The following is a 25,682-nucleotide window of genomic DNA, read 5'->3' as shown; positions in this document are numbered from 1 at the left end:
GCTGGATGCTGGTTTATCTCTCCCTCCCATCCACCAAATATCCCAAGGCAGCACTTCAGCAACTATTTCCAACATATAAACCAAGGTAAGCTGCTTCCCAACATCTCCCCTGAGTCCTGTGACATCTCCCTGCCACCAGAAATGTGCCCACAGGGACAGTCACCACCGCATTCCAAAGAAAATCTCCATAAAAATGGGATTTTAGTTCCTGCTGATTTGGTTTTAATGCTCCCTGTCCTTCATTGCCACCATGTGGGACTTCCTGCCTCAGGAAAAGGAAAATAATCAGGAGCTCTGCACTATTGGTGCTTCCAAAATAAAAAAGCCTTGCAGAAAGTCTGGATGGGGATTGGAGCAACCTGATCTTGTGGAGTGCTCTCTGCCCGTGACAGGGGGTGGAATGGGATGAGCTTTAAGGTCCCTTCCAACCCAAACCATTCAATGAAATGAGTAACTAGCTGGAAATCCTGGAATTAAAGGAAGAGCTGAGAAATTAATACAACAGACTCAGGGACATGGAGATTCCCTTAAAACCCAGTTTTTTATGGAAATTCCATCCTCTGTCCAGAGACAACTTGTACTCACCAAATCCCGCCCAAAAGCTTGGGACAGCACCATCTCCTGCTCCAGCTTCTTCTTGATGTACTCAGCAGACAGCACCATTCCCTGTGGGAAGCAGGAACACACAGCAGGATGTAAATGGGATCTCAACATCCAGAAGGTGAGGAAGCTCTGGAATGTCCCTCAGCATGGATCAGGATGGAGGGAGAACTGATTCCCCTCTGCATTTCCAAAGTTTTGGTGCTTAAGGAGTAAAGGCAGTACTTAATTAAGGAACACTCCAAGGGCCTATTCCTGGGCTTTTAGGGGGAAAACTACCCCAAATCCAATTAACTTAAACACAGGATTGTGGATTTGATACTTCAGGCCAAGGGACCTGGGGCAGAACAGAGAAATAGACTTGGATATTCTAAATATTGGTTGTTTTAAAGCCAAATTATCCTATTCCAGGTAAATCTGGGATGGAGTTTTCAATTTAAATCTGGGAATAAAAGTGTGAATCATTCTAATAGAGATAATGATTCAAACACCAAAGGGAAAAGTGGCAGCACAAGGAATTAGTTCCTGCCTTCTCCAGCCATCAATATTAAGGGGATTTGGTTGTCAGAGGACATTCATCCCAAATTATTAAAAGTTTTTATTCCCTAGAAGTCAAGGAGTGCTGGAAGTTGGGAAAGATCCTATCTGGATCTAAACATTCCTCATCTCTGCTGTTTCTCAGATTCCAAATGTAATTGATGCAATTCCAAGTGCAGTTATAAACAAGCAACTGGAATTTGGTTTATGGCATAAATTCCTGATAATGCTACAGTTTAACTCAGTGGGAAGTGAACCTGAACTCCAAAAAATGGGGAGACATGGGGAAAATCATCTCCTTGGCTGTTTTCCTTTAAATCCCTATCTTAAAATGGTGTGAGTACAATGGGAATGTTACTGGGGGCTCACTCTTCATCTCAGAGATAGGCAAGGATTCCTGGCTCCAAAAGCAAAGAAAAATACATGTAAATAATAATATATAAAACCTCAGTTATTCCAGAGAGCTGGATCAGGGGTTGGAGTTAAACACGGCAGGATAATGAAAGGGAAAAATCAGAGAAACATCAGGGAGAAATCAGAGGTAAATCAGAGGAAGAGCTGAGGGGGAAAATGAGGGGGTGGAAATTTGGTGGGAAAATTGGGTGAGAAAACGAAACCAGGGATAAATAAATCAGGGATAAATCTAAATCAGGGATAACAGTGCTGACTCTCTTGCAGCAGTATCACCTCATCAAGCCTCCAGAGATCAAGTTTTATTCCATCCTTATGGAATTTCTTGGGTTGTTTCAAAGAGGGGCAGAAAGGCATAAGAGAAGCCAGTGAGGAAAAAAGCAAAGAAACATGGATTTTTCCAGGTCCTCAGTATCTGAGATGTCTTTGATCCCAATGTGGATACTGAAGAGGGGAAGCAGGACAGAGGAGACCCCACTCCAAGGAAATGAGATAAACGGCATGCTGCCACCACTAAAAAGCACCACAGTGGTTGTGCCTTGTCCCAGCTCCTCCCCAGCTTCCAGAAGAGTCTCCACTCCCAATCCTAATGAGAAGTGAGCAGCAGGCCACTGATCTAAATTCCCACCGCGAATTTGGGATTCTATTTTTAGGGAGCGTGACCCAAATCCATGGTGATGTCACTGCTGGGATGTTAGTCAGCCTTTGGGACGTGTTTTTGGTAATTATATCCTAATGGAGACAGGGATTTTAATTATTATGGAATGAGACTGTAAACTTCCATTTAGATTCACCATGGGAAAAATTCCCTAAAATTCCTGGAATCCTGGTTTGGGTTGAAAGGGACCTTAAGGATCATCCCATTCCATGGACAGGGACATGTTCCATTAGCCCAGGTTGCTCCAAGCCCTAACCTGGTCTTGGACACTTCCAGAGATGTAGCATCCATAAATTCTCTGGGAAACAAATCTAATTTCAAGTTAATAAAACTATTTGGGCTTAATTTTGCAAGTTCACATGTAAATAACCAAATGGATCAAGGATTTAGGGAAAGGGAATAGAAATATTTCGCATTGTTTTGCATCCCAAAGGCACAAAACTGCTATGAGATATTTGAGATTTTGGGGGAAAACCCCCAGAAGGGTCTATTTATGAGAGAAAAATGTTGAAAATTCTCATTACTGGGATCATGGCTGAGCTTCCAGGACTTTCCAGCAGCTCCTTGTCCTCCTGGTTGGCTCAACACCAGGAAACAAAGCTCTGTAACATCCTATTTTCACTAACTTTGTCCTGGGAGTTCAACAATTAAATCTGGATTCACCCCTTTGGCTGAGGATTATTTTTAAAATTAACTTTGTTATAAAATCAGTGGAGTTTATTGTAAAAATAGTGAAGTTGGATTCTTCTTTGAGTTATAATCCCTTTTTTTTTGCATTCTAATCCCTAAACTTTAGTTCCAGCTCTATTTTTTTGATCCAGAATAGCTCAGAGGCCTGATAAATATTTTTTTTAATTGTGACATTGGAGCTGTGGAGTGATAAAAAATTTCATGTAAACATCAAGACTTGGAATTTTAGGATGGCTGACAGACACCCCCGGGGATGGGTGGGACAGAATTAGCAGGAAAACACCCCAAATGAAACAAATCCTGGGAAAGCTCCCACGTAGCCAAGTCCTTGTTTCCAAATTAAATGTGTAAGTGAGACATTGGATTTGTTTGGATATTAAACTTGACTCCTAGACATTAAAAATGCATTTAAAATTCCATTATCTCCCTTAGTTTTCCCTTGGGAATCAACAGCACATTATTGTCTGCAGATTAATATTGATAATAATTCCAGAGAAAGTGAATATTTCTCTCCTGGCAGCAATCCCAAAAAAGAAATAACACAAAGGACAAATAAAAGCTCTGTCTGGAACAAAGGGAATAAACTGATAGTGTTTCATGGAAGTCGCCAGTGGAGGAATATTTTCATATAAAGATCAAAAGTAAAGCCAATTTCTGCAAGGATCTATTATTCCTGGATTTTCATTGAATCATGGAATTCTGGAGTGGTTTGGATTGGAAGGGACCTAAAAGCCCATTCCAGTCCCATGAGCAGGGACACCTTTCATTAATCCAGGATCCTCCAAGGTGTCCCAGCCTGTGGCAGGGGTTAGAACAGGATTTGTAAAATCCCTTCCAACCCACACTATCCCAGGATTCCACAGTTCTATTTCCTAAAGCAGAGAGAAGAGGTTTGGTACTCCAGCAGGACACCATGAGGCAAGCTGGAGTTCCCAACTCATGGCTTCCAAGGACTTCCAAGCTCCACATCCCACCTTGAGCAACACCTCCTTCCCCCCAGCAGCACTTCCAGCAGCTGCTCTGTTCCTTCCAACCCCCACTCTGGATTTTCCTTCCCCAGCTTGGCACTGCAGCTTTGGAAGCTGCCAAATTCCTGATCATCTTAAAAACTCAGCACGTCGTTCCTTTGCCAGACAGGGGCAAAGGTCAGCTCTGGAATAAATGGATTTAGCCAGCCAGAGCTGCTCACAGACACAGAGCACCCGTCTAATTTCATGGATCCGAGTCCTGCCAGTATCCTTTGAGGACATTCCCATCACAGCAGAATTTTAAGCACATTCTCAGGCTTTTGATTGAAAATTCCTTAAAGGTCTTTGGAAGAAAAAGTCGTTTGAGTGGCTCCAGGAATTTCATTGTGGGTCTCCACGATGCCTTTCCGAATTTGGAATTCCCTAATTGCACAGAGTTTTTAATTACACGCCCAGTGATTTTAACTGTTCCCACTAATTATTTAACACCTCAAAGCCCTTTCTGTAACTTCTTTTTCAAGTAATTAAGACCATTTGGGGGTTTATAATTAAAAAGTGAAATAATTTTAAAAATCCATGGGGTTTTGTTTGGTTTGGGATTGTTTTCCCTTTGTTTTCCCCACCTTGTGTCCCAGCCACGTTCCATGGTGCCCCTCAACTGGCAGGCGCTCCGCGTCCCCCGTCAGATCCGTCAGGGCATCCTGGAAGAAAAGCAGTCACCTTGCTTCAGGTGAGTCAAATCCAAATCAGGATTCCAAACTGGGAAGGGCTGCAACTCTCTGGAATACCCACCAAGGAGGCCACTGGACATCCCACTTACTTTTGGGGACAGAGTTCCCCGGATGCTGATGACCACCTTCTTCTTGTCATGGTCCACAGCCACGTAGAAAGGGGTTTCATAAACCTGCAAGAGATCAGGAGACATATTCCTGTTGGAGTATCCTTGGGGAAAAGGAGACTGAGCATATGGCAGGATTTGTGTCGAAGTAAGAGAATTTTTTGATGGAAATAGAAGAGAAAAAGGCTTCATTTCCCTTCTGTGTCCCAGTAGAGCCAGAAGAGGGTAAATCCTCTTGGGAAGGGGGTCTGGGGTTGTCCTTACGGCGTCGTGGCAGGAAGTGTAGACGATGTCCACGGAGGTCATGTTCTCGTCCAGGAAGTGGCGGCGGATGGCGATGGCGTTGCAGCCACAGCAATTGTCCTCCTCGATGGTGACACCGGGAGCATAGCGCGGCCGCGACGGGCACAGGCAGCAACACCTGCGGGGAAGCAGTGCGGCTGTGAGGGGAAAAGGCTGGATTTGGAGTGGCATTCGAGAGGAAAGGGAAAGGTGGGCCCTCCAAACCTCATCCCGATGGCAGCGAGTGCCAAGTGAAGGATAAAACCATGAAACAGCCTCAAAATCTGGGATCAGGTGCAGTTTTCCTTTTGAGCACCAGAGAGAGCTACAATGCAGCCAGTCCCCAAGGAATCCAAGGATTATGGGATGGGATGGCTCCTCAAAAGATACTATCCTTGGAAGCACAGTTTTCCAGTGCCTCAACATGGAAAAGCCAACACTGACCGAGCTCCAGGTTTATTTTTAGGGAAAAAACGGGTTTAGAATCATCCCAAAATAAAAAGAGAAGCGCAGGTTGATTTTCCTTCTTTCTCGCTCACAAATAAAAGTATTCCCAAGGAATCACATTCCTCCCAGGAAGTGCCAAAAGCTCGTCCCCAAATTGAATCAGTGACAGAATTCTGGCAGCTGGAAACAAACCCTTGCACCGGGGCAAAAATTCTGAGCTGGAAAAATCCAATTAATCTGAGGGAGCACAGCCCAAGCCAGGCAAATCTTGGAGGTCTTTTAATCAGGACCCAAATGTCAACTCCCTGATTTTTGAGCTCCAAGAAGCTCTTTTTGGACTTGGTGTTGTGCCAGGTGAGTTGTCTCTGCTGGCTGTTCCGTGCTCCAGAGAGAATGGAGCAGAGGACAGGCTGGTTTACGTACTAGGAACTGGAAGGGATTCAGAAAGCCTTTGGAATATGAAGCCCAGAGAGATGGAAAGAAAAAACACGGGGAAAAAAAGGCAGAAAAGAAATTGAGCAGGGAGGAAGCACCAAGGGGATGAAATAAACGTGGGGAAAAACAAAGGGTATTTCTAAACGTGGGAAAACCAGGCAGGAAAAAAGAGATGAGGGTGGGCACTCACGAGCAGGATCTGGCCAGGCGGCAGAGTCCACATGTGGGCTTCCTCATGAGGTAAATGGGCCATCCATAGGCAGCCAAGGCGAAGAGCATGTAGTAACACACCTCCCGGTACCGCTGCATCTCTTGCTGGAAGACACGGCACTCCCTGAGCCTGTTATCTCTTGGAATTTCCCCCTCCATTCCCTTTTTCCATAGTTAGGCACGTGCTGAGTGCCAGCCCCCTCTCCCAGCTGCGCTGTGGTGACTGAGGAGAGCGAGGTGGGGATGCCAGGCAAGAGCCACCCCCTCCCAAAGATTCCTCTGCCTGATTTCCTGAGGAATTCTCTGGGGTATCCCACCATGCTGCCAAGGAAGCTGCTTCCTGCAGATTTGGAAATGAGCTCCCTAAATATCCCCTCTCCAGCAGGCCAAAGGATGCCTGGAGAGGGCCACAAAGCCAATGTGAAGCAGTTGCATCCTATAAAAGCTCAGTTATTCCAAAGAGCTGGATCAGGGGTTGGAGTTAAACACAGCAGGATAATCAGAGGGGAAAATCAGAGAAACATCAGAGAGAAATCAGAAGGAGGAAGAGCTGAAGGGGGAAATGGCAGGGGGATAATAAGGGGGTGGAAATTTGGCAGGAAAATCAAAATCAGGGATAAATCAAAATCAGGGATAAATCAGACAACTCTAAATCAGAGATAAATTAGGGATAAACCAAAATCAGGGATGAATCAAAATCTGGACTAAATCAGGGATAACAGTGCTGACTCTCTTGCAGCAATATCACCTCATCAAGCCTCCAGAGATTAAGTTTTATTCCATTCTCATGGAATTTCTTGGATTATTTCAAAGAGGAGCAGAAAGGCATAAGAGAAGCCAGTGAGGAAAAGAAAACAAGGATCACAGGTGGGTTTGGAGGATTCCACATCCCAGGGACTTACCGCATTCTTCAGATCCAGGTATTTGGTGTTCCTGGTCACTGGCATTCCAGACAGGAAAGCTAAAATGTCATTGTTTGCCTGGAAGCCACAAATACACAGAAAAATTCCTCTGTGTGACAGCAAGACAAAAATCCACTCTCAAATATCCCAACCAGGCCCCTCAAATACTTCCAATGGTTTTATTCCTGCCTGATTTGAATCTCAACTCAAGGGGGAAAAAAACATTAAAATAAATCAATTTCCTACTGGGCTGACAATGCACAAACCTCAGCAGCAGCTCAGAAAACTGGGAATTTTTCCTGACTCCCAAATCAAGGGAAAAACTCCAATAAAATAAATCCATTTCCTACTGTCTTGACAACCTGCAAACCTCAATAGCGGCTTGGAAATTCAGGAATTTTGGAAATTTTAGCAATGTTTCCCCCTGCAGATTGCTGGAGTCTTCTCCATATCTTTGTACAGTGGGAGTAATCTTCCCATTCATTTCCAAGTACCTACAACCCCCTTGGAGGTGTTTTGGCATCAAGACGACTTCCTGTGTCACCTGCCTGGAGAGGATCAATCCAGATTCCAGACTTCCCTCAGCACCAGCTGAACCCTTTGACAGGGAAAAACTCATGGAAAGCTGCTGAAGTTGCCATGATTTTTCTTTCCCACCTCAGCGAGCGAGAACAGCCCGGAGATGAGGTGGGCAGAGCCCTGCAGCTGTTTCCCAGGGAATCCCAGAGCAGCTGGGATTGCAGGCATTGCCAGGTTTGCCCACCTCGTCCAGCACGGCGTTGCGCTTGGCGCGCTGCCGCTGCCGCAGCAGAACCAGCCCCGCGATGATGTCGGAGGGGACGATGTCCAGGTCCCGGAAAAATTCCGCAAAAAGGTAGGCGATCTCGGAGTAGGCATCCTGCAAAAGCCAGGGAGAGAGGGCTTGGAGAAGGAGGAGGAGGAGGAGTTTGGGTGTGGGAAGCCTCAAAACAGGACACAAAGTGAGAACTGGACTCGTTTCTGGAGCTCAGCCTCCAAAACAGGCACAAGATTCCTGCAGGGAATGCCAGATCTGGACTAATCACATGATTATTGTGTCTTGTTTGTTTTCCACAGTCCCACTCAGGGGCTGGATTTGTGCCGTGTGTGGGCACCTCAACATCCAAACAGCTCACAGAGGACACAGGGAGAGAAAGGGAATGGTTTTGGCTCTCTCTATTCGACCAAATAGAGAAAATGGAATGAAAACCAAGCAAATCCCAATCCAGTGCTACCTCAGAGTCATCTTTTCTCCTCTAAAGCAGAATAAAGGCCATTCCATGAGGAAAAAACACTAATTTTGTCCTATTTAAGAGTCTCTTCAACTCTAACTTTGCCCTGGGATCCTTTTTCCCATATTTATCCCAGAGCTGAGATCCTGTTGTCCAAACTTAACCCAAACCTGGGAACCTTTCCCCAAATCTACCGCAGACCTGAGATCCTTTTGCCCATATTGCCAGGCTTTTCCAGGTTTATTTTGAATGACACCCAAGCAAAAAGGCATGAAAAGTAAAATCTGAGACACTGAATGCAGAATTCCCAGGAATGAAGGTGACCAAACCCAAAAAAGGAGGGAGAGAAATGGAAGTGACCTGACAGGGTCAAGCAAAGTCCTGAAGCAGAGGGAGAAAGGCATTTTGAAGAGAAATGTCCTTTTTCCACTTTTTGCTCTGTGATACAGGGAAAAAAAAAAACCACAAGACCTTACAGGAGAATATTTTGGGAAGCTGGAGAGGGGCTGGAATGTGGGCCAGTGCTGACCTGTCATTGCTCCAGCCTAAAGACAAGGATGATCCAGAGGCTGGAGCAACAAAACGTGGAGCTGTACCCACCAATGATCCATATTTGACTCCTGCCATCCAAAACTTTTCCTACAAGGATGATCACAGCCTTACCTGAACCTTTACCCTGTGTTTTCATAGTATCCTTCATCCAGCATCAAAACCCGACAGACTGGAGTGTTGTGGAAACCCTGAGCACTCCAGGACGGGATTTCTCCTCTCAGTTCTTTGACCATCAAGACAGTAAATCCCTTCTCTTCCCTGCAGGAATGACCTACATCCTTTTATCCCTGCCAAACTCCTGGCATGTGGGATGACTTTCTGTCATTTTTCACTTCCCCACAAAAGCCAGTTAAATCCCCATTAAGAACTGGGGCTCCAGGTGCCAACTCTCTGTGCCAGCAGTGCCTTTGGAAAGCCAACGGCATTCCAACCGCAGTATCCTTGAAATCCTGACCTCATCAATCCTAGCATGGCTCCTGTGAGCTCACAAGAAATGCCAAGAGCCTCCAAAGGAAATAGGACAAACACCCATTAATCCAAAGTGGCAGCTACAGCCCTGGATGCTGTGACAAAAAAAGGCCCTGATGGAAGTTCAGTGCATATTTTCCGCTCCAAAGGAACAGCTTTCTGTGGGAACACCTGACATTATTCCTGTTTGTCCACCTGGAGTGCTCTGCTACAAACCCTGAAGGCTCTGAGGCTTCAGACTTCACCCCAGATCTCTTCCCCAAAGCCATGTCCGTCCCATAAAACACTTTTCTAGCCCAGAGGACAATAATCTTCTGCTGATACATTTTTTTTTTCCATGGGGTCTGGGATGGGCAGCAATGGATTCATTTCTGATCCATTACGTGCTCATTCATTCCACATGCTGCCATGCCAGGACACAACGTCAGGGCTTGTTCCTGCAGAGAAAAGAGGCTGGAAATTGCTCAAAAGCTGGATGTAAAGTGGAAATTCAACAGCACGAGGAATGTGAGGCATTTGGAATCCACTTTTATTCCAAGCTTAACAAAAAAGAGAAACAGTCACTGCAAAATGGAAAGTTTGTTAAAAAGAACTCGAAATATTTGGAATACTCTGCAATCCTGAATAAAATGGGAGTTGTTCAGGGCATTCAGGTGCCTGTCAGGGCTCCCTCTCCCAGGATGCAGCATCCATGCTGTGCCTCAGGACAGGAGTCTCCAGCACTCTGGCAAGGTGACCTGGATGTGCTCTCAGGGAGAAGGGAAGAGCCTCTGCTCTGGAGCACCAAGGAAAAGCTGCTGCGGGAGCTGCCAGAGCACAAAGCTCCCTTGGTCTCAGTTTTCCAGATGGATTTCCAGATGGATTTCCCAAGCAGATAAGCTGGGAGCTGGCAGGCCTGAGCTTGAACTTCCCAGAAGGACATTCCCAAGGAACATGGTGGCATTTCAGCCAGGGAAAGGAATCCTGGGAAGGGCAGCATTCTGAGATACAGTGCTGGACTTTTGCACAAGGGCTGTGACAATTCCTGAAGCCTTCCACACTCTGGAAGCTGCACCTGTGGACAATTCCACAGCACTCCCTAAGAAATGCTGCTAATCCAATTCATCACCTGGGAAGAACAAACGTTCACCTGACTCTCCTTTATTTTTCCACTTTCCCTTTGGAGCTTTCAATACCAGTCTCATTTCTCTTCCTCTCCACGTTCACATCCCTTCCAATGTGCTCCTTTTCCTGCTGCATCCTTTTGGAGCATGAACTCTGGGCTATATTTAGTGAGGACACGGCGGCTGTGGTCGGTCCCTTGGTGTTTTCCCTGTCATTTTCCATGCCCTTCTAACTGGAGTTAAATGTCTGGGCGGATTTTTTGGCCACTGCTGGTTTTGTTGGAATGTCCTTGATAAATCCCAGCTTTTTCCCTGAGAGGTTGTAACTAATTCAGAGCTCAGTGTCTGCAAGTACACAAATCTCCTGATTTTTATGACTTTCTCCTCCCTTTGGGAACAATTCCCTGGTTCTGCTGGCTCCTTCAGGAGTCCTCAAATCCTCAGAAATTTTAACTAACTTAGTTAAATCAAAAGCAATTTTTCAGCACCAAAGTTTGACTTGCCTCTCCAGCAGATCCTCAGGAATGCTGGTGAATTCCACCCTCAGGCACAAACCTGCTCCTAGTGATTCTAAGGAGAATGGAATAACTTTGGGGAAGGAGTTTCAAAGCCTTTACCCTTCCCTGCCAGAGAACAGCAAGGGAAAATCCCAATGGCAGCACACAAAAATTCCCAGTGACCTTCACGTGGATCTATGGATTGGACAGTTTTTGACTGTCAGGAGATCCAGAAGGATTTTGGTGATTCTTCCAGGTTTTTGTTTTCCCATTTCCAAAATCTCCTCCTTAAGGGTGTGAGACTGATGTAGACAACAGGAGAAAGTGCTCAGGAAGGGGCTGATAAAGGGAAACAGGAGCTGCCCAGGAAGTGCTGCCAAATGTGATCCTAACCTGAGGGAAAACAGGGATTCCTCCCATTGATATTTTGATTCCCAACAGGAGAGTTTTGGTACCCACCGACTGGGAGTCCTTTGTCCGTGTGCAGCAAAGGAACACCTTGAGCCTGCGTGTCCAGCTGCTGGCTTGTCCCTCTTCCAGGCGGTGTCTGGGAATAAAGGGGAGAGCAGGAATGTGAGGAGAGGCAGAACATGGTGTAGGATCCAACATGGAGTGGCACAGCCTGTGCTGTCCCTGGAAAAATAGGGTAAGGTTCCCCCAATCCTGCTTTTCCCCAGGTTGAGCCCCCTGAGCTCCCTCAGCCACCCCTGGTGCTCCAGCTCCTGCCCCAGCTCCGTTCCCTTCCCTGGATATGCTCCAGAGAAGTGTGAACCCACAGGATCAAGCACTGTGTTTGGATACCTGGTATCCTGCCTGATTGGGATGCATGGAATGAAGTTCCCGTTGCAATTTTGGCAGCTGCTCCATGTGCCAGGATATGGAACCACTCAGGAGGAAAAAGTTTCCTCAGGGTGAGGGAGTGGGAATGGCACAAGAGACCCTGAGCATTTCAGACATGCAATTTTTCCCAATCACAAAATCAAGGAATGCTGTGGGTTGGAAGGGATTTTTAGGATCACTGTGTTCCACCCCCTGCCACAGAAGTAGGGACTGACTCCGTGCCAGAGTGCCAAGCTCCCTGAAGTCCACAGCTCCTCTTCTTTTTTAGGGAAACACAGATTTAATCCAGGTCAGAGCAATCCAAAATAAAACATCATTCCATTTTCTGGCAGGGTATCCCATCAGGATAAGCCCAAGCCCAGAAAGTGGTTTGCACCTGGAAGGAAAAGATGCTGGCAAAGGAATATTTGCTTGAAATGGAAGGAGCAGATTCCCACAGGGAGCCATCAGCTCCTGCCTGAGTATCTGAAAACAGCTCTCCATAACCTTTCAGAAGAGGAATGGGAATATGAGTGGCGGCAGGGCTTTGCTCCCCCAGATTCCAAAGAACTCCAGAATTTCCCTGGTTGTGTTCAACAACCAAGTGTACTCTGAGCTGTTTTCCCTCCATCTTTTCCCAAATTCTTTCTTCCTAACTTCCAAACGTTCAGTAGGAGCTCCAAAGCTCCATGGAAAAGCCTTGGCACAGCAAGCCAAGCCTTTTATTGGGTTGTTTCTTTTTCCCAGCCCACACACACCACGATGCCACTGGGAAAGGAAAACCACCGTGGGACACAATCCAGCCAGGCAGAGAACTTCCTCATCTATTCCTTGGAAAGGATTTCTTTCAGCAAGAGGGAGAAGTTGGGAATGTATCCTTTGGAAACAATTGTTTGAGCAGTGAACAGTCACATTTGATGTTTGTTTTTCACATCATAGCCCACAGCGTTTGCTTGTTAACAGCTGTTAACATTCCCTTTCCAGAGGGAAAATCCATGAAGAGCAGGAACAAGCTCTCCATAAATACTGGAGGCCTGGAGGGAAAAACCCAGCCAAGGGAGAAAGGCCTTCACTCAGCTTTCTGGGATCTCAAAATTCCCCACAGAGGAGAGAATTTTGGGGTTGGTTTGAATTTACTTGTGCAAGCTGTGGAACTTGGATTTGCTTTGGAAAAATCATCACAGAATTCTGGAATGGTTTGGGATGGAAAGGACCACAAAGCTCATCCAGTTTCAGCCCCTGCCATGGGCAGGGACAGCTCCCACTGTCCCAGATTGCTCCAAGCCCCATCCAGCCTTGGACATTTCCAGGGATGGAGGAGCCACAGCTGCTCTGGGAAAACCATTCCAGTGCCTCACCACTCTCACAGGAAAGAATTGTTTCCTTGGATGCAGTACTACATCCACAGTATCATCCTTCTTATCTTCCTGGGAATGTCCTGATTCCAAGCAGCAATCACCTTGCTAGGCACTAATTCCAAATATTTCAGGCCACTGTAACACATTGGAAAGGTCAAGAGGAATATCTGGCATTCCACAAAAAAACCCCAGGCTCCTTCTCACAGAACCTGATGCACTATCCTTAGAAAAGCCCAGTTTCCCTCAAAAGGAACATCATTCCAAGTCATTGGAATACAGAAAAATACACAAACCCAATGAAAAATGGGATATTTATGGAGTGGTTTTTGAAAGCCTCATTTTTTATCCCTCGGATCCCGATGCCCGCCAAAGCCACATTCCTCAAGGACAGTCACAAATCAAAGGAAACAAAGCCTGTTTGTGTTGTCCCCTACTGGAAAAAATCCTTCAGAAAAAGCTTTGCTTGGTGAAAAAAAAAGCTTTTTCTCTCCCCATCTGGGGAGCTCCAAGATGGAATCAACTCTTAATTAAAAGATTCAACTGCCAACACAAATGGAATTGTTCCTTGGCCAAGACTAAATAGGAGAAACCACAGGGCAAAAGGTTGGATTTTGGAGAGGAAAAAAAAGGAAGAAAGGGGATTTGGAAGGAGATGCTGCCTCGAAGTAAGGAAAATTCAAGCACACGCTCACTGTTTCCACAGAAAACGCTGCTATGGGATACGGACAAACAGGTTGCTGTGGTCAGCAGGGTCCATGAGGATCCACAAATCCAGTAATTAAGGCAGAATCCAGCTGGATTCTGCATGGCTTTGCCTCCTTTGGATACAGGTGCTCACACACAGCACCTGACAGGGAGCTGCATCCTCCCAAAATCCCCTTCAGCAGAGCAGAATGGTCCCTGCAGCAAGGCAAGGAGAAGGGCAAGATCCCAAAAAAGCAGGACACCCTTCCAGAAACCTTGTCCTGGGAAGCTGTAGTTGCCCCATCCCTGGAAGTGCTCCAGGACAGCTTGGACAGAGCTTGGAACAACCTGGTGAATGGAAGGTGTCCCTGCCCATGGCTTAAAGGGCTTTAAGATCCCTTCCAGCCCAAACCATCCTGGAATTTCCTGGCTTGAGGAGGATTTTGAGTGCCTGTAGCCATAAGGACACAGCACTGGTAATGCTGAAACCCTTCATTGGTTCTTTCCTTAAATCTTTGTGTCCTTGGACAGAAGGGAAATTCAGTCTGCTGTGAAGACAGGCTGGGAGAGCTGGGAATGTTGAGCCTGGACAAGAGAGGGCTCCAGAGAGATCTTAAAGTGCCTAAAGTGGATCCAAAAGAGCTGGAGAGGGGCTTTGGACAAGGGGCTGGAGGGACAGGACAAGGGGAAATGGCCTCCCACTGACAGACAGAGGGCAGGGACAGATGGGAAATTGGGAAGTGATGCTTCCCTGTAAGGGTGGTGAGTCCCTGGAACAGATTTCCCAGAGAAGCTGTGGATGCCCCATCCTTGGAAACACGCAAGGCCGGGCTGGAGCTACCTTTTCTAGTGGAAAGCATCCCTGCACATGAGAGGGGGTTGGAATTCAATGATCTTTAAGGTCCCTTGCACCCAAGGCACCCTGGAATTCTGGGATCCCACGGAATGCTGCCTCACCTGAGGTTGTAGGTCCTTAGGTTGCGCTGCCGGCGCTTGGTGGCGCGGAGCTTGACGAAGGTGCGTCCCGTGGGATCGAAGACACACAGCACAGTGATGCACACACTCAGGATCACCACCCAGTTGCACACCACCATTCCTGAAAAAAAAAAAACCAAAAAACAGGAGTCACGTGCTCTCCAGCCCTTACTTCCCACCCCAAAAGGAAATCCTCTGGAAAGGCTTTTAAGCCACAGCTGGATGAGTCTTCCGGCTGTTTTATGGGGCCATTAAATGCTCCCTGAGTATCCGGGACTGCACCATTAACATCATCCCCACCAGGAGACTGGGAAAGGCTTCCAGGAAAACAGTAAAACCATTCTGAAGGGCAAAAGCGGAATTTACAGACTGCCCTTCCCTGGGAACACAGATCCCTGCCTGAGCGCCGGCAGCACAGGCGGATGAATGGAACGACTGTTCCGAGCAATAAACAGGAAAACAAGCCCCACATTGACAGCTCCCAGCCACTTCCCAGAGTCAATCGGCACAGGGGAATGAAGGATGCCCGCCAATCCTTCGGAATGCTCCCAGGCCACATTCCCGCTCCGTACCCAGGGTGACACTCTTGGCTGTGATGTCGTTGCAGGAGGTGTAGTACTGTGTCAGCCACACGATGCCCACGATGGCGTACACGAACTCAATCACCAGGATCGCTGGAAAAAACGGGAACAGCATGGATGACAGCAGCCTTTTCCCTAAGGATGAGCTCCTCTCCCCATTTTCTCACGAGGAATAGGTATAAAAATGCTTTGGAAGGGCATGTGTAAGGAGATGAGCCTAAAGTGTGACATGTTCCAAACAGCTCCGAAAAAATGGGATCGTGGAGGGGTCAGTGCCCTTGGTTGTGTCACAGGTATGAATCAGAGATCCAGACCTTCCTCCCACGCTGCTGGAAAGACTCCCTGAGGCAGCAGGAATGACAGGACCCAAACCTTAACTACCTCAGACAGCTGGCCTGACTCACAGATCCAAAATATGTGAGTGTGTGGATCCAGGATTAATCTGCTCACTATGCTTAGCAAACATTCTCAGCACCTTTGCAGCCCTTCCCATAACAGTTCCAAGGAGACAGCGCCTAAGGAGCTCCTCAGTTTTGCATGTGACTGACAGCAAACTAGAAACTGGGGATTAACAGTGCTTCCCTGGAACAAGAAAGCTGGGAAACTGCTCTGAAGTGCCCATCCTCCCACCTTCTCCCCAGAATTCCAAAGAACATGTGGGCAATCAGGTGTGGAGAAGGTGAATACCTTGCTTGGGATTGCCTAAATTTTGGTGGAGCTGAGACTAAATCCAGCCTGGCTTATCCCACTCACCCTCCTTATCTCCTGCTGGCACAGAATCTTTCCATAAGTGACATTGCTACAGACCTGGAAAGACCAGTTCCAGGAGACAGAGCTTTCCTGGGCAAGGAATCAGGGCTGGGACTGGTTCCTGATGAACCCAATTTATGCCTGAGTTAGGTTTAGGTTTTGCTTCCCTTGGCTCCTCTCCCCTTTGCCTGCTGCAGGACAGGAGCAGCAGGAGCAGGGATGAGACATTCCCAGGTTCACATTAGAGTTAATTCCCTAAATTCCTCTGCATTAAACAGCACATGCTTAAATTGGGATAGTCACATGGACCTTGCCCACACACTGGTCACGCTCCCACTTCCATCAGCACAACTGATCAACCACCAGGAGCAAAATACCCAGGAAAAAGGGAATACAAGACCCAAAATCCAGAGGAAATCCCACTCCTGAGCACACGGAGAGTTTAAGGAAGAAGAAGGGATGTTTTGGGGGGCAGGAAAACCTTTCTTTTGATTCTCCCTACCTCCTCCACCCCACTTAGTCCAGTTTTAACAAACTGCTTCCCCAGGGAGACTGGCTGGGAAGCTGGAGAGGGAGATTTGTTTGCTGTTTGCATTAATGACTTGCACTGAGCATTCCAAGTCTTCCAGACTGAGCTTTCAAGCAAGGTTATCCTTATTTTAGTGGATTCTGCAGGAAAACAACCCAGCAAAAAGCAGGGATGCAAATGGATGATTTGTTTGGAATGGATTTGGCTCTGCATCCCCAAAGCTTTTTCTCTTAAAACCTTTCATTTGGCACAGAAAAATCTGATTAAATTTCTGTACCTGGAAGGCAACAGAATCCAGGGAAAACAAGCTAAAAGGGAAGGAGGGATCAAGGAATAATTCTCTTCCCTGTTCTAGCTTTTGGAGAGGGAGCAAGACAGGAATTGTTTATAGGAAGAAAAAGGGAGTGAGCAGGTGGAAAACCTCTTTTCCTCCCAGTGCCTGGAGGGATGGATCAGGTGAGTCAAGAGGCAACACCTGGGGGTCAGAACCTTTGGGATTTATTCCTCTATCCTTGGAAAACGTAGTGGGGGGAAAGAGAGACAGAAGGGGAGCAGATTCCACGAGAGGGAAAGGAGGCTATTTGGGACATCGCCTGCCAGTCTGACAGCCGTGACAAGGCGCAGCCTATGGATTCATCGGGATGCACGGCACATCCTGGCAGCCATCTGGCCGTGCCAGAGGAGCCCCACTAGGCAGGGAGAGGAGGCTCCAGGGCAGAGCACAGGGAAGCGTGGAGGCTCCGGCCGCTTACCCAGTCGCACATAGAGGACGTACTGCATGGAATCCCGCGGCTCCGTGTACAGGATGCTCCCGCGCATGCTGAGCCAGATGATGGCCAGCTCGGCGATCATGCAGCTCAGCAGGATTCCCAGGTAACCCCGGCCGTGGTCCACCAGGTTCAGGGAGCACGTCTCATTGGGATTGTACACCAGCCCGAAGAGCACCACCGAGAGAATCACAAACCTGCCGGGCAGGAAAGCCAAGGAAACCATGGAATATCCCACAGCTCTCCCCTCCTCAGTGTCCCACAGCCCCTTACATTATTCTTCATTTGGGCCCCAAATCCCCCAAAGCCATCCAGAGGCCCTGCTACCCCCAGCAGAACCATTTCATCCATGCCACATTATCCTGTGGGATTTGCCACTCCAGAGAAGTCGTGGCCTCCACATCCCTTGGAAGTGTTCAAGACCAAGTTAGACAGGGTTTGGAGCAACCTAGTGGGAGCCGTCCCTGCCCATGGCAGAAGGTTGGAATTGGATGGTCTTTAAGGCCTCTTCCAACCCAAACCATTCCAGAATTCCATGCCTGTTTTTCCTGAGCTTCTGTACAGAAACACGGTCCTAAATTCCAGAGGAGAATCTTAGGCGGCACAGGAGGATAACAAGAAGCTCTGGTCAGGCTCTTTGGAACTAGGCTAGAACTTGGAACAGAGCTAAGCTACAAAAATAGAAGTTGGAAAAATGGTGTTCATCAGGAATGCCCCAACCAAACTTTCTGGCCCCATGTAGAAGCGCAGGGAGAATTTCCAGCCATGCCAGAAATAGCCAGAAGAATTCCTGGGTGAATTCCAAGTATCCTTGTGCCCTTCTCACTTACCAGGTGGTGTGAAGGAGGAAGAGGAAGACGGCTGGCAGAACCAGGTCATCGCTGCCCACAGACCAGCGCCGGCGGAACACGACAATCCCTGGCATGGCTGGCGGGTCCTGGGAAGTTCAGCAGGCACAGCACTCACCTCCTGGAAAAGAATGGAAGCAAAGCTGCTGCTGAGCCTCTCCAGCCCCCTCTGGAGAGCCCCACAACCTGGGAGCCATCCTGGTTTATCCCTGAGCTGCTTCCTTCCAGCACCAGGGGGCATGGCATGCTCGGGAAGGAGGGCTGGGATTTGAAGGAGTGGGAAGTATTAGGTGAAGCCGGTGTGTAACTCATCCAGATCCACTTCATGGGATTACCTGGAATCCTGTTAGGCTGTGATGGTGAGCAGCCACTGTGGGATTTGGGACAGGTCATCCTGGCCTCAAATCTCTGGAAAACCCTGTTACTGTGTTTTTCCATGCACAAACCTGCTGCCAGGCTGTTGTTGTCCAACAATTCTCCCCCCCACACTTGGCTCAGGAAGCCAAAACATCCATTAACAGCCAGTGACAGCATCTGGGGAACTATAGACTGGCTCCCAACAGCACTTTCAGTGAGGATATTGGCTCCTAGGAGATCTCCCCCTGGACCAGCAGGAGCATCTTGCCAGCTCCACATCTCCATCGCATCCGCACCGGCCCTGACAGGCACGACCAATTCCAAGGTGGAAGACTGAGGAGCTGCTGTTCCTCCCTGGGTTTTGTTTGTGCTCCTATTTTTAGGGCTTCCCAAACCCTTTGGAAAATAGAAACAGGAGTGGTGCAAAGTCACGAGACTGCACAGGGCGCTCCAGCCTCCTCCAGCACAGCCATCCCACTCCATCCCAGCTGGCTGTACTCCAAACTGCTCCAGAGGGACTCTGGCAGCACACCTTATCCCACTCCTGCCTTCCTGGCTCAACACATGACCCACTACCAGGAATTTTCCTTGGTTTTGTCAAATCCAGGATGGTGTCTTTGCACTCTTTCCACAGACACCAGGGATTTCTAGATTGGAGGATTAGTCCTGTCCCTCTTTACATGCCCTAATCCCTGTCCCACTTCTTACCTGTGCTAGCAGGGAATGCTCCACCTCACCTGTGCGTCTCTGCTCCAAGCTCTCCCAGTTGGTCCATCTCAGTTCCCAACTCCACCAACCTCCCAATTCCCACATGCATGCACTGCTGCTGGAGTGTTCCAGCCATGCCCTGCGGTGGCCATGCTGTTCCAAAGCTTCACTTGCAAATCCCTAAGTGCTCTTGGATTTTTGCCTCCAGGAACCCAACAGCAAACAACCAAGTGACCTCATCCATTACTTACAACAGGATTTCCAAGAGCATTCCCAAGAGAATATCACCTGCAATACTTCCAGTACCAGGCAAAAAAACCCCCACACTTAGATATGATGCCCCTAATTTAGTGCTGTGGGTAAAACAAATTAGAAAGAGGAGGACATCCATAGAATTCCAGCATAGCTTGGATAGGAAGGGAGCTTGAAGATGATCCAGTTCCATCTCCCTGTCATGAATTGGGACAGCTCCCACCAGTCCAGGTTGCCCATGATTTAAACTAAGTTGAACCTTCCAGATAACACAAATGTTGGGTTTGAGACAGCCCATGGCACCAATTCCTGCCCTGTCCCACTAAATCCAACCCAGCAGTCAGGTGTGGTTACCTCACCACTTCCCAGAATATCCCAAATCCAGAGTCTCCTCTCATGTGCCAACACCCACAGCCACTGGGATGGATCTTCCAACCCATTTTGACCACCCATTACTGAAAACCTACACAATCCCCTCAAATTCCAGGAGATTCCATAGTTAACAGGCCGCTTCCAGCCTGTCACTCAGTTGAAGGAAATGCTCCATTCCACAAACAAAGCAAATGCGAAATTCCAACACCATTTGGATTCCCACTTCCTCAGCACAGAATAATCAGAGCACTGGGTACATTGCAGCTCTACCTTCACTTCTCTGGCCATCTGGAGACTCCCTCCCATCTCCATCGTGCCTGTCATTCACCACCCAGGATAGCTGGGATATCACAAACCCTGGATACACCTCCTGCACTTCCCAGCCCAGCTCCGTTCCCGTCATCCCTCGGCTGCATCCCACCAAAGCGCTTTCCTGAACTCTTCCACCCCTCCAGTTGGGCTCTCCCAGTTCCCAGCACCCTCTCCCAGTTTGAGAAGCAGGATATCAATGACAGCAACAAATATCCAATGTGGATTCCTTATCCACGGCAACAGATGGGGACAGAGCGGAGAAGCCTGTCACTCACTGTCACATACGGGAATACTCACTGTGGAACTGTCACTCCACTTACCAGGCTCCCAGGGCAGGAACATTCCCAATTTATTCCCAAAGATTCCTGAATTTAAACCAGGAGGTTTGGGGCTTTGCCCTGCTTTGGAAAGGAGGGAGATGACGGAAGGCCTGAGACTGGAAAACCCACCAAAAAAAGCTCTCACGGTGAGGACTCTTCAGCTTCATCCCAGCACAGCATATCCCAGGAACTGCTTTAAGATGCTGAAGATATAATCCAGCAGAGGAACCGGGAGGACCGGAAGGCTGGAGTGCAAAGAGCCCTGAGACCACTGACCCCAGCTCTGTGACAGCAAGAACCCTCACACTGTCCCTAAAACTGCTGGAAAGAGCCAAACATTCCCAGGATCTTGAAAGCTGAATCCCAGCACCAGCAGCCCCCAAGCTCCCAACACTGAAATAAGGGAAGCACATGCACAAGGAGCCCCCTCAGAGCCGGGCAAGACCTAGGGAAGCAGGAACCTTACATGGCATGTGGTCCAGCCGCTGCGCATCCTTCTCTCCCAGAAGGGTATTTCAGGAAAAGTGCATATCCAGGAAGACAGGCATCACAAGCTCAGGAGGGAAGAGCAAACTCTTCCTGCAGCCATTGAAAATCCCACTCGGCAAAGGGAAGCACGGCGTGGGAACTGGGATCTGCCTGCCGACAGAGCCGGGCATCATCCTCAGAGCAACTCCCTCCCTGCACCTCATTTATCCACCGGGAATGCCGAGAGCCAGAGGTCGTGACTCCCCCCTTCCACACCCCCCAGCACCCTCTGGAAGGAAGTGACATCATCCCTATTCTGAGGAGATTGTACGTGGATTGTGGGAAGGAGGACTGGGAGCGAGAGCGGGCGATGCTGTCAGAGATGCGGAGCCGGGAGAGGAGGAAAACCCTGGAGCGGCACAAACCTCCTCCCTCTTCCCACCGAGAAAGCGGGAGCGCTGCCGGGAGCCCTCGGACACAGCCATGGCATCGGGCTGGGAAAGGCTCCTGGCCACCGACTCTCCCAGTGAATGGCCAGGGGGAGGGGACTTGGATGGGACACAAAAGGGACACACAGAGGGGGCCACCCCGGGCACAGAAAGGAGAGACTGTTCCAGAGGAGCCTCTCCCGGCCTTTCCAGCCGTTAATTCCTTGTGACATGCTCTGGGCTATGACAGGATGTGGGGGAAGGGGAGAATTAGCTGTCTGTAGGGAAAGGCTTAGGGAAAAGAGCAAGGGAGAAAAACGCTACAGTGAGAAAACATTCCAGCTAAACCTTGGAGACTTAGGCTAATCCAACAGCCCATCCCATCTGACATGAGCCTCCTTAGGGAAAAGTACACCAGGAAATAAAGCTGAAGGAAAAAGGCTGTGCCTGGATCCTGCATGCCAGGAGCCCACCCACACCACAGCAACACCCCCGGAGTCACCCACTCCCTCCACCCAAATCCAGGCAGGATTTGCTCCAAGCTCCCAGAATCGCAGATTCCCGAGGCACCCACACAGCCCAATGCTCCAACCCCCTGCAATCCTCATCCCTGCATCCACAGGCTCATAACCCCCTGCAAATCCCCATCCCTGCAATTCCCTTTCCCTGCATCCACAGGTTCACAACTCCCTGCAATTCTCCATCCCTGCATCCACAGGCTCATAACCTCCTGCAAATCCCCCTCCCTGCAATTCCCTTTCCCTGCATCCACAGGCTCACAACCCCCTGCAAATTCCCAGTCCTGCATCCACATACTTACAACTCCCTGCAATTCTCCATCCCAGTATCCACAGGTTCGTAACCCCCTGCAAATCCCCATCCCTGCATTTCCCTATATCCCTGCATCCACAGGTTCACAACCCATTGCAATTCCCCATTCCTGCATCCACAAGTTCACAACCCCCTATAATTCCCCATCCCTGCATCCACAGGCTAACTCAGGATTCCCACTTCCATCTGCCCAAAACCTTCCCTTGTTCCCGACCTCCTGCTGTTCAGAGCAAAACATGGGAGGACAAACCCAGGCTGAAATCAGATCTGCTGAGAGTTTTTTCTCCCTCTGCCAGATCCCTGGGGATGTCTGCATGGAGGAAGCCCTACTATCCCAATATTCCCTCCCTACCTTTTCCCTCAGGCACCTGATGGCACTTTCACAAGACCCAGGTATGACAAAGCAATCCCATCTCATCTCTGCCAGCACCCTCTTCCAGCTGGCCTCTGCAAATTCCAGAGTTCTCCAGGGTGACTCACCCAAGGAAATTCCCTCTAAACAAGCCAGATGTTTGCCTTCACTGCTCAGGGCTACAGAATTCACCAAAAAGATTGGATTTGTAGGTCTCAGTGGATGGTTGCACGTGTTGCTAAAGGACAGAGCCCTTTGCTGTTCCACAGAAATCCAGCACCATGTCCCAGAATGCTACCCCTCCCAGGATCCCTTTCTCTGGCTGAAATGTCACCATGATCCCCAGGAATGTCCCAGTCCCAACCTGCTGTCCCTGCTGGGAAGTTCAAGTCCAGGCCTGCCAGCTCCCAGCTCAACTTCTGAGGAAATGGAGCTGGAAAACCAAAACCAAAGGAGCTTTGGGTCCTGCCAGCTCCCATAGCAGCTTTTCCTCAGGAGTGATTTTCTGTTCCAGAGCAGAGGTGCTTCCCTTCTCCCTGAGAGCACATCCAGGTCACCTTGCCCAGGTGCTGGAGACACCTGTCCTGAGGGCACAGCATAGATGCTGCAGGCTGCGTTTTCATTCTGCAGGATAACAAACAGTTCACTTCCCTAACCAACAGAATTGTGGTCCCATCAAGTCACCCCAAATACTTCCTTCCCTCACCAGCATGTCTCACATGGAATATGAGCTTCCCATTTCAGGCTGGATCATTCCCTTGTAGCTCTCAGAACCTTCTCGTTCCCATCAAGCACTTACTGGAGTTGACGGAAATCATCAATTCCAGCTTGGATCCAACCCCATCAGGCCCCATCCAGCTGTTCTGAAGGGTTTTTAATGAGGCTCTTTCTGTTTCTGAGTTGGTTTCTCACAATCTGGGAATTGTTCTCGCCTTCCAGGAGAAGGGGGATGGGTGATATCCATACAGAATGTCCTGAAGCTGGCCAGAGGAATTTGCATGGTGCAGCTCTGCTCTCAAGCCAGGCTGGGAGAGCTGGGATGGCTCAGCCCAGAGAGGAGAAGGCTCCAGGGAGCCTTAGAGCCTCTTCCAGTGCCTAAGGGGGCTCCAAGAGAGCTGGAAAGAGCCTTTGGAATAGGGCATGGAGGGACAAGACAAGGGGAAATGGCTTCCCACTTACATGGCGTGGGTTTGGATTAGATATTGGGAAGAAATCCTTCCCTGTGAGAGTGGTGAGGCCCTGGAATGGATTTTCCAGAGAAGCTGTGGCTGCCTCAAGCCTAGAATGACAAGTCCAGGCTGGACAAAGTTTGGAGCAACCTGGGATAGTGGGAAGTGTCCTTGTCCACAGCAGGGAGTAGAATGGGATGAGCATTCGATGTCCTTTCTAAACCAAACCATTCCAGGATTGAATACCAAGAGGGGAAAAATTCCATGGCACCAAAGGAAGGCAAATCCTTTCTGCCATTTCCAAGGGGCAGGAAGTATCTGCTGCAAGCAGTGCCTGCAGGAATTGCAGGGAAAGCTCTTCCCAGGGGGAAGAAGGCACAGCAGCTGCCGGAAGCTTGAGAGGAGAGCTCTGCCCTCACCGGAGGTGATTAAGGGAACAGACCTCTACTTTAAGGAATATTCCATGGATTCATGGAACATTTAAGAACCATATTTATAAGCAAATCCCAGGCAGAGATCACTGGCAAAAATCAACGGGGATTAGAATTTCGGGATATCTTCATGGCTACTTTGAAGATTCTCCTTGATAATCTCCCATTTTCCAAGGAGAATGGAATAAAAAGAGTCAGCAGCAGAGCCAGGGAATGAAGCTTGGAGACAGGAAAGGTTCAAAGAGCCTCCTGTGGCTTGGCACACTTTGGATGTGTCTCCCTCAGGATAAGGCCATGGCACCACAATCACCTCCACAATGTCATTGGGACAGAACTAATGGGATCAGCTTGGATCTGGAACTCCAGCACTGCCCACTGACACAAATTCCCAAAATAATCTCGGAGTATCAACTGACCTTCAAAACACAGGGAACAAGAACTTACCTGCTTGGCCCACTAGTTTAACCCCGAAATCCTGGAATAAATTCCTTGTAGCTGCAATGGTGAGGAATACAGGATCAGTGTAGCTGCTTCCCAGATGGCCCAGCAGTGATCCATCTCCATCCACCTCATTCCTCCCTCAGACTCCTTCCCAAAGCCCCTTTGCCATAAACACAACAAGGTGCATGTTCTCCTCGGTAAAATTCATCCCCTTTTTCTGTAACTCCAAACTCTCCTGCCTAGGGTAGAAACAGGTCTCATGAATCCCACATTTCCCTCAAACACGCACGACATCTCCTTTCTGTTACATTGGGAATGATTAATTTTTAATAAGGAGACTCCAGTCTGCATCTCCTTGGCATGGACTTGACCGCAGCAGTGGAGTTTTCAGGAAAAATGGGACTATCTTGCAAACCCTAATGGATTTAGTGCAAGAGGATGGACAAATCCCAAAGATGCCACTCCCAGCCATTGTTCCCAGTTAAAAGCAGGATAAGGGATTCACTGAATCTAAAAGAAACAAGGAAATTCTCCACTTTGGAATGAACCTCCTCCCAACAACTGGGACCAGTTCTGAGACTGTTCCCAGGGATCCCAGTCCTAGAAACCAGTGACACTGCACATACCAATGCTGCACATCCACTGGATATCCCTGCACCACCCCATGGGCCAGGATTTGTCCACAGCATCACCATTAGGGCTGGAAAAGCCACCCAAGATCGAGTCCAACCATTCCTCCAGCCTTCCAAGGCCACCTCTATCCTATGTCCCCAAATGCCACGTCCACATGGCTTTTAAATCCCTCTGGGGATGGGGATTCTACCACTGGAGCCTGCTCCAATGCTTTAAGACCTTTTCCATTGAGGAATTTTCTCTAATATCCAACCTAAACCTCCCCTGGTGCAATTTGAGGCAATTTCTTCTCATCCTGCCACTTATTCCCTGAGAGCAGAGCCTGATCCCACTCGGCTCCACCCTCCTGTCAGGGATTTGTGGAGAGTGAGAAGATCCCTCCTGATCCTCATTTCTTGCAGGCTGACTCCCCCAGCTGCTCCTTGTGCTCCAAACCCTTCCCTGGACAC

General features: G+C 48.7%; 1 protein-coding gene across 5 annotated transcripts in view; it reads right to left on the bottom strand.

Annotated features, from left to right (window-relative positions):
- DAGLA (diacylglycerol lipase alpha) overlaps nucleotides 1-25,682 on the bottom strand; it is a 56,597-nt gene that overhangs the window by 13,551 nt on the left and 17,364 nt on the right. For 3 of the 5 annotated variants that reach the window (XM_036383509.2, XM_036383511.2, XM_036383510.2), the window contains exons 3-14: nucleotides 18,142-18,280; nucleotides 17,297-17,508; nucleotides 15,257-15,358; nucleotides 14,667-14,805; nucleotides 11,308-11,395; nucleotides 7,742-7,876; nucleotides 6,979-7,056; nucleotides 6,057-6,181; nucleotides 4,967-5,123; nucleotides 4,685-4,768; nucleotides 4,488-4,565; nucleotides 586-666 (exon numbers count right to left, since the gene is read on the bottom strand). In XM_036383509.2, the coding sequence (XP_036239402.1) occupies nucleotides 586-666; nucleotides 4,488-4,565; nucleotides 4,685-4,768; nucleotides 4,967-5,123; nucleotides 6,057-6,181; nucleotides 6,979-7,056; nucleotides 7,742-7,876; nucleotides 11,308-11,395; nucleotides 14,667-14,805; nucleotides 15,257-15,358; nucleotides 17,297-17,508; nucleotides 18,142-18,236 (1,374 nt within the window). In that variant the 5' untranslated portion in view covers nucleotides 18,237-18,280. Of the gene's footprint in view, nucleotides 1-585; nucleotides 667-4,487; nucleotides 4,566-4,684; nucleotides 4,769-4,966; nucleotides 5,124-6,056; nucleotides 6,182-6,978; nucleotides 7,057-7,741; nucleotides 7,877-11,307; nucleotides 11,396-14,666; nucleotides 14,806-15,256; nucleotides 15,359-17,296; nucleotides 17,509-18,141; nucleotides 18,281-20,946; nucleotides 21,146-24,603; nucleotides 24,633-25,682 lie in introns of those variants that run through there. The other 2 variants (XM_036383513.2, XM_036383512.2) reach the window with 2 other exon arrangements.

The sequence above is a fragment of the Molothrus ater genome, chromosome 6 (genome assembly GCF_012460135.2).
Source record: "Molothrus ater isolate BHLD 08-10-18 breed brown headed cowbird chromosome 6, BPBGC_Mater_1.1, whole genome shotgun sequence".
Classification (NCBI taxonomy): Eukaryota; Metazoa; Chordata; class Aves; order Passeriformes; family Icteridae; genus Molothrus; species Molothrus ater.
This window is presented reverse-complemented; position numbering and strand designations above follow the sequence as displayed.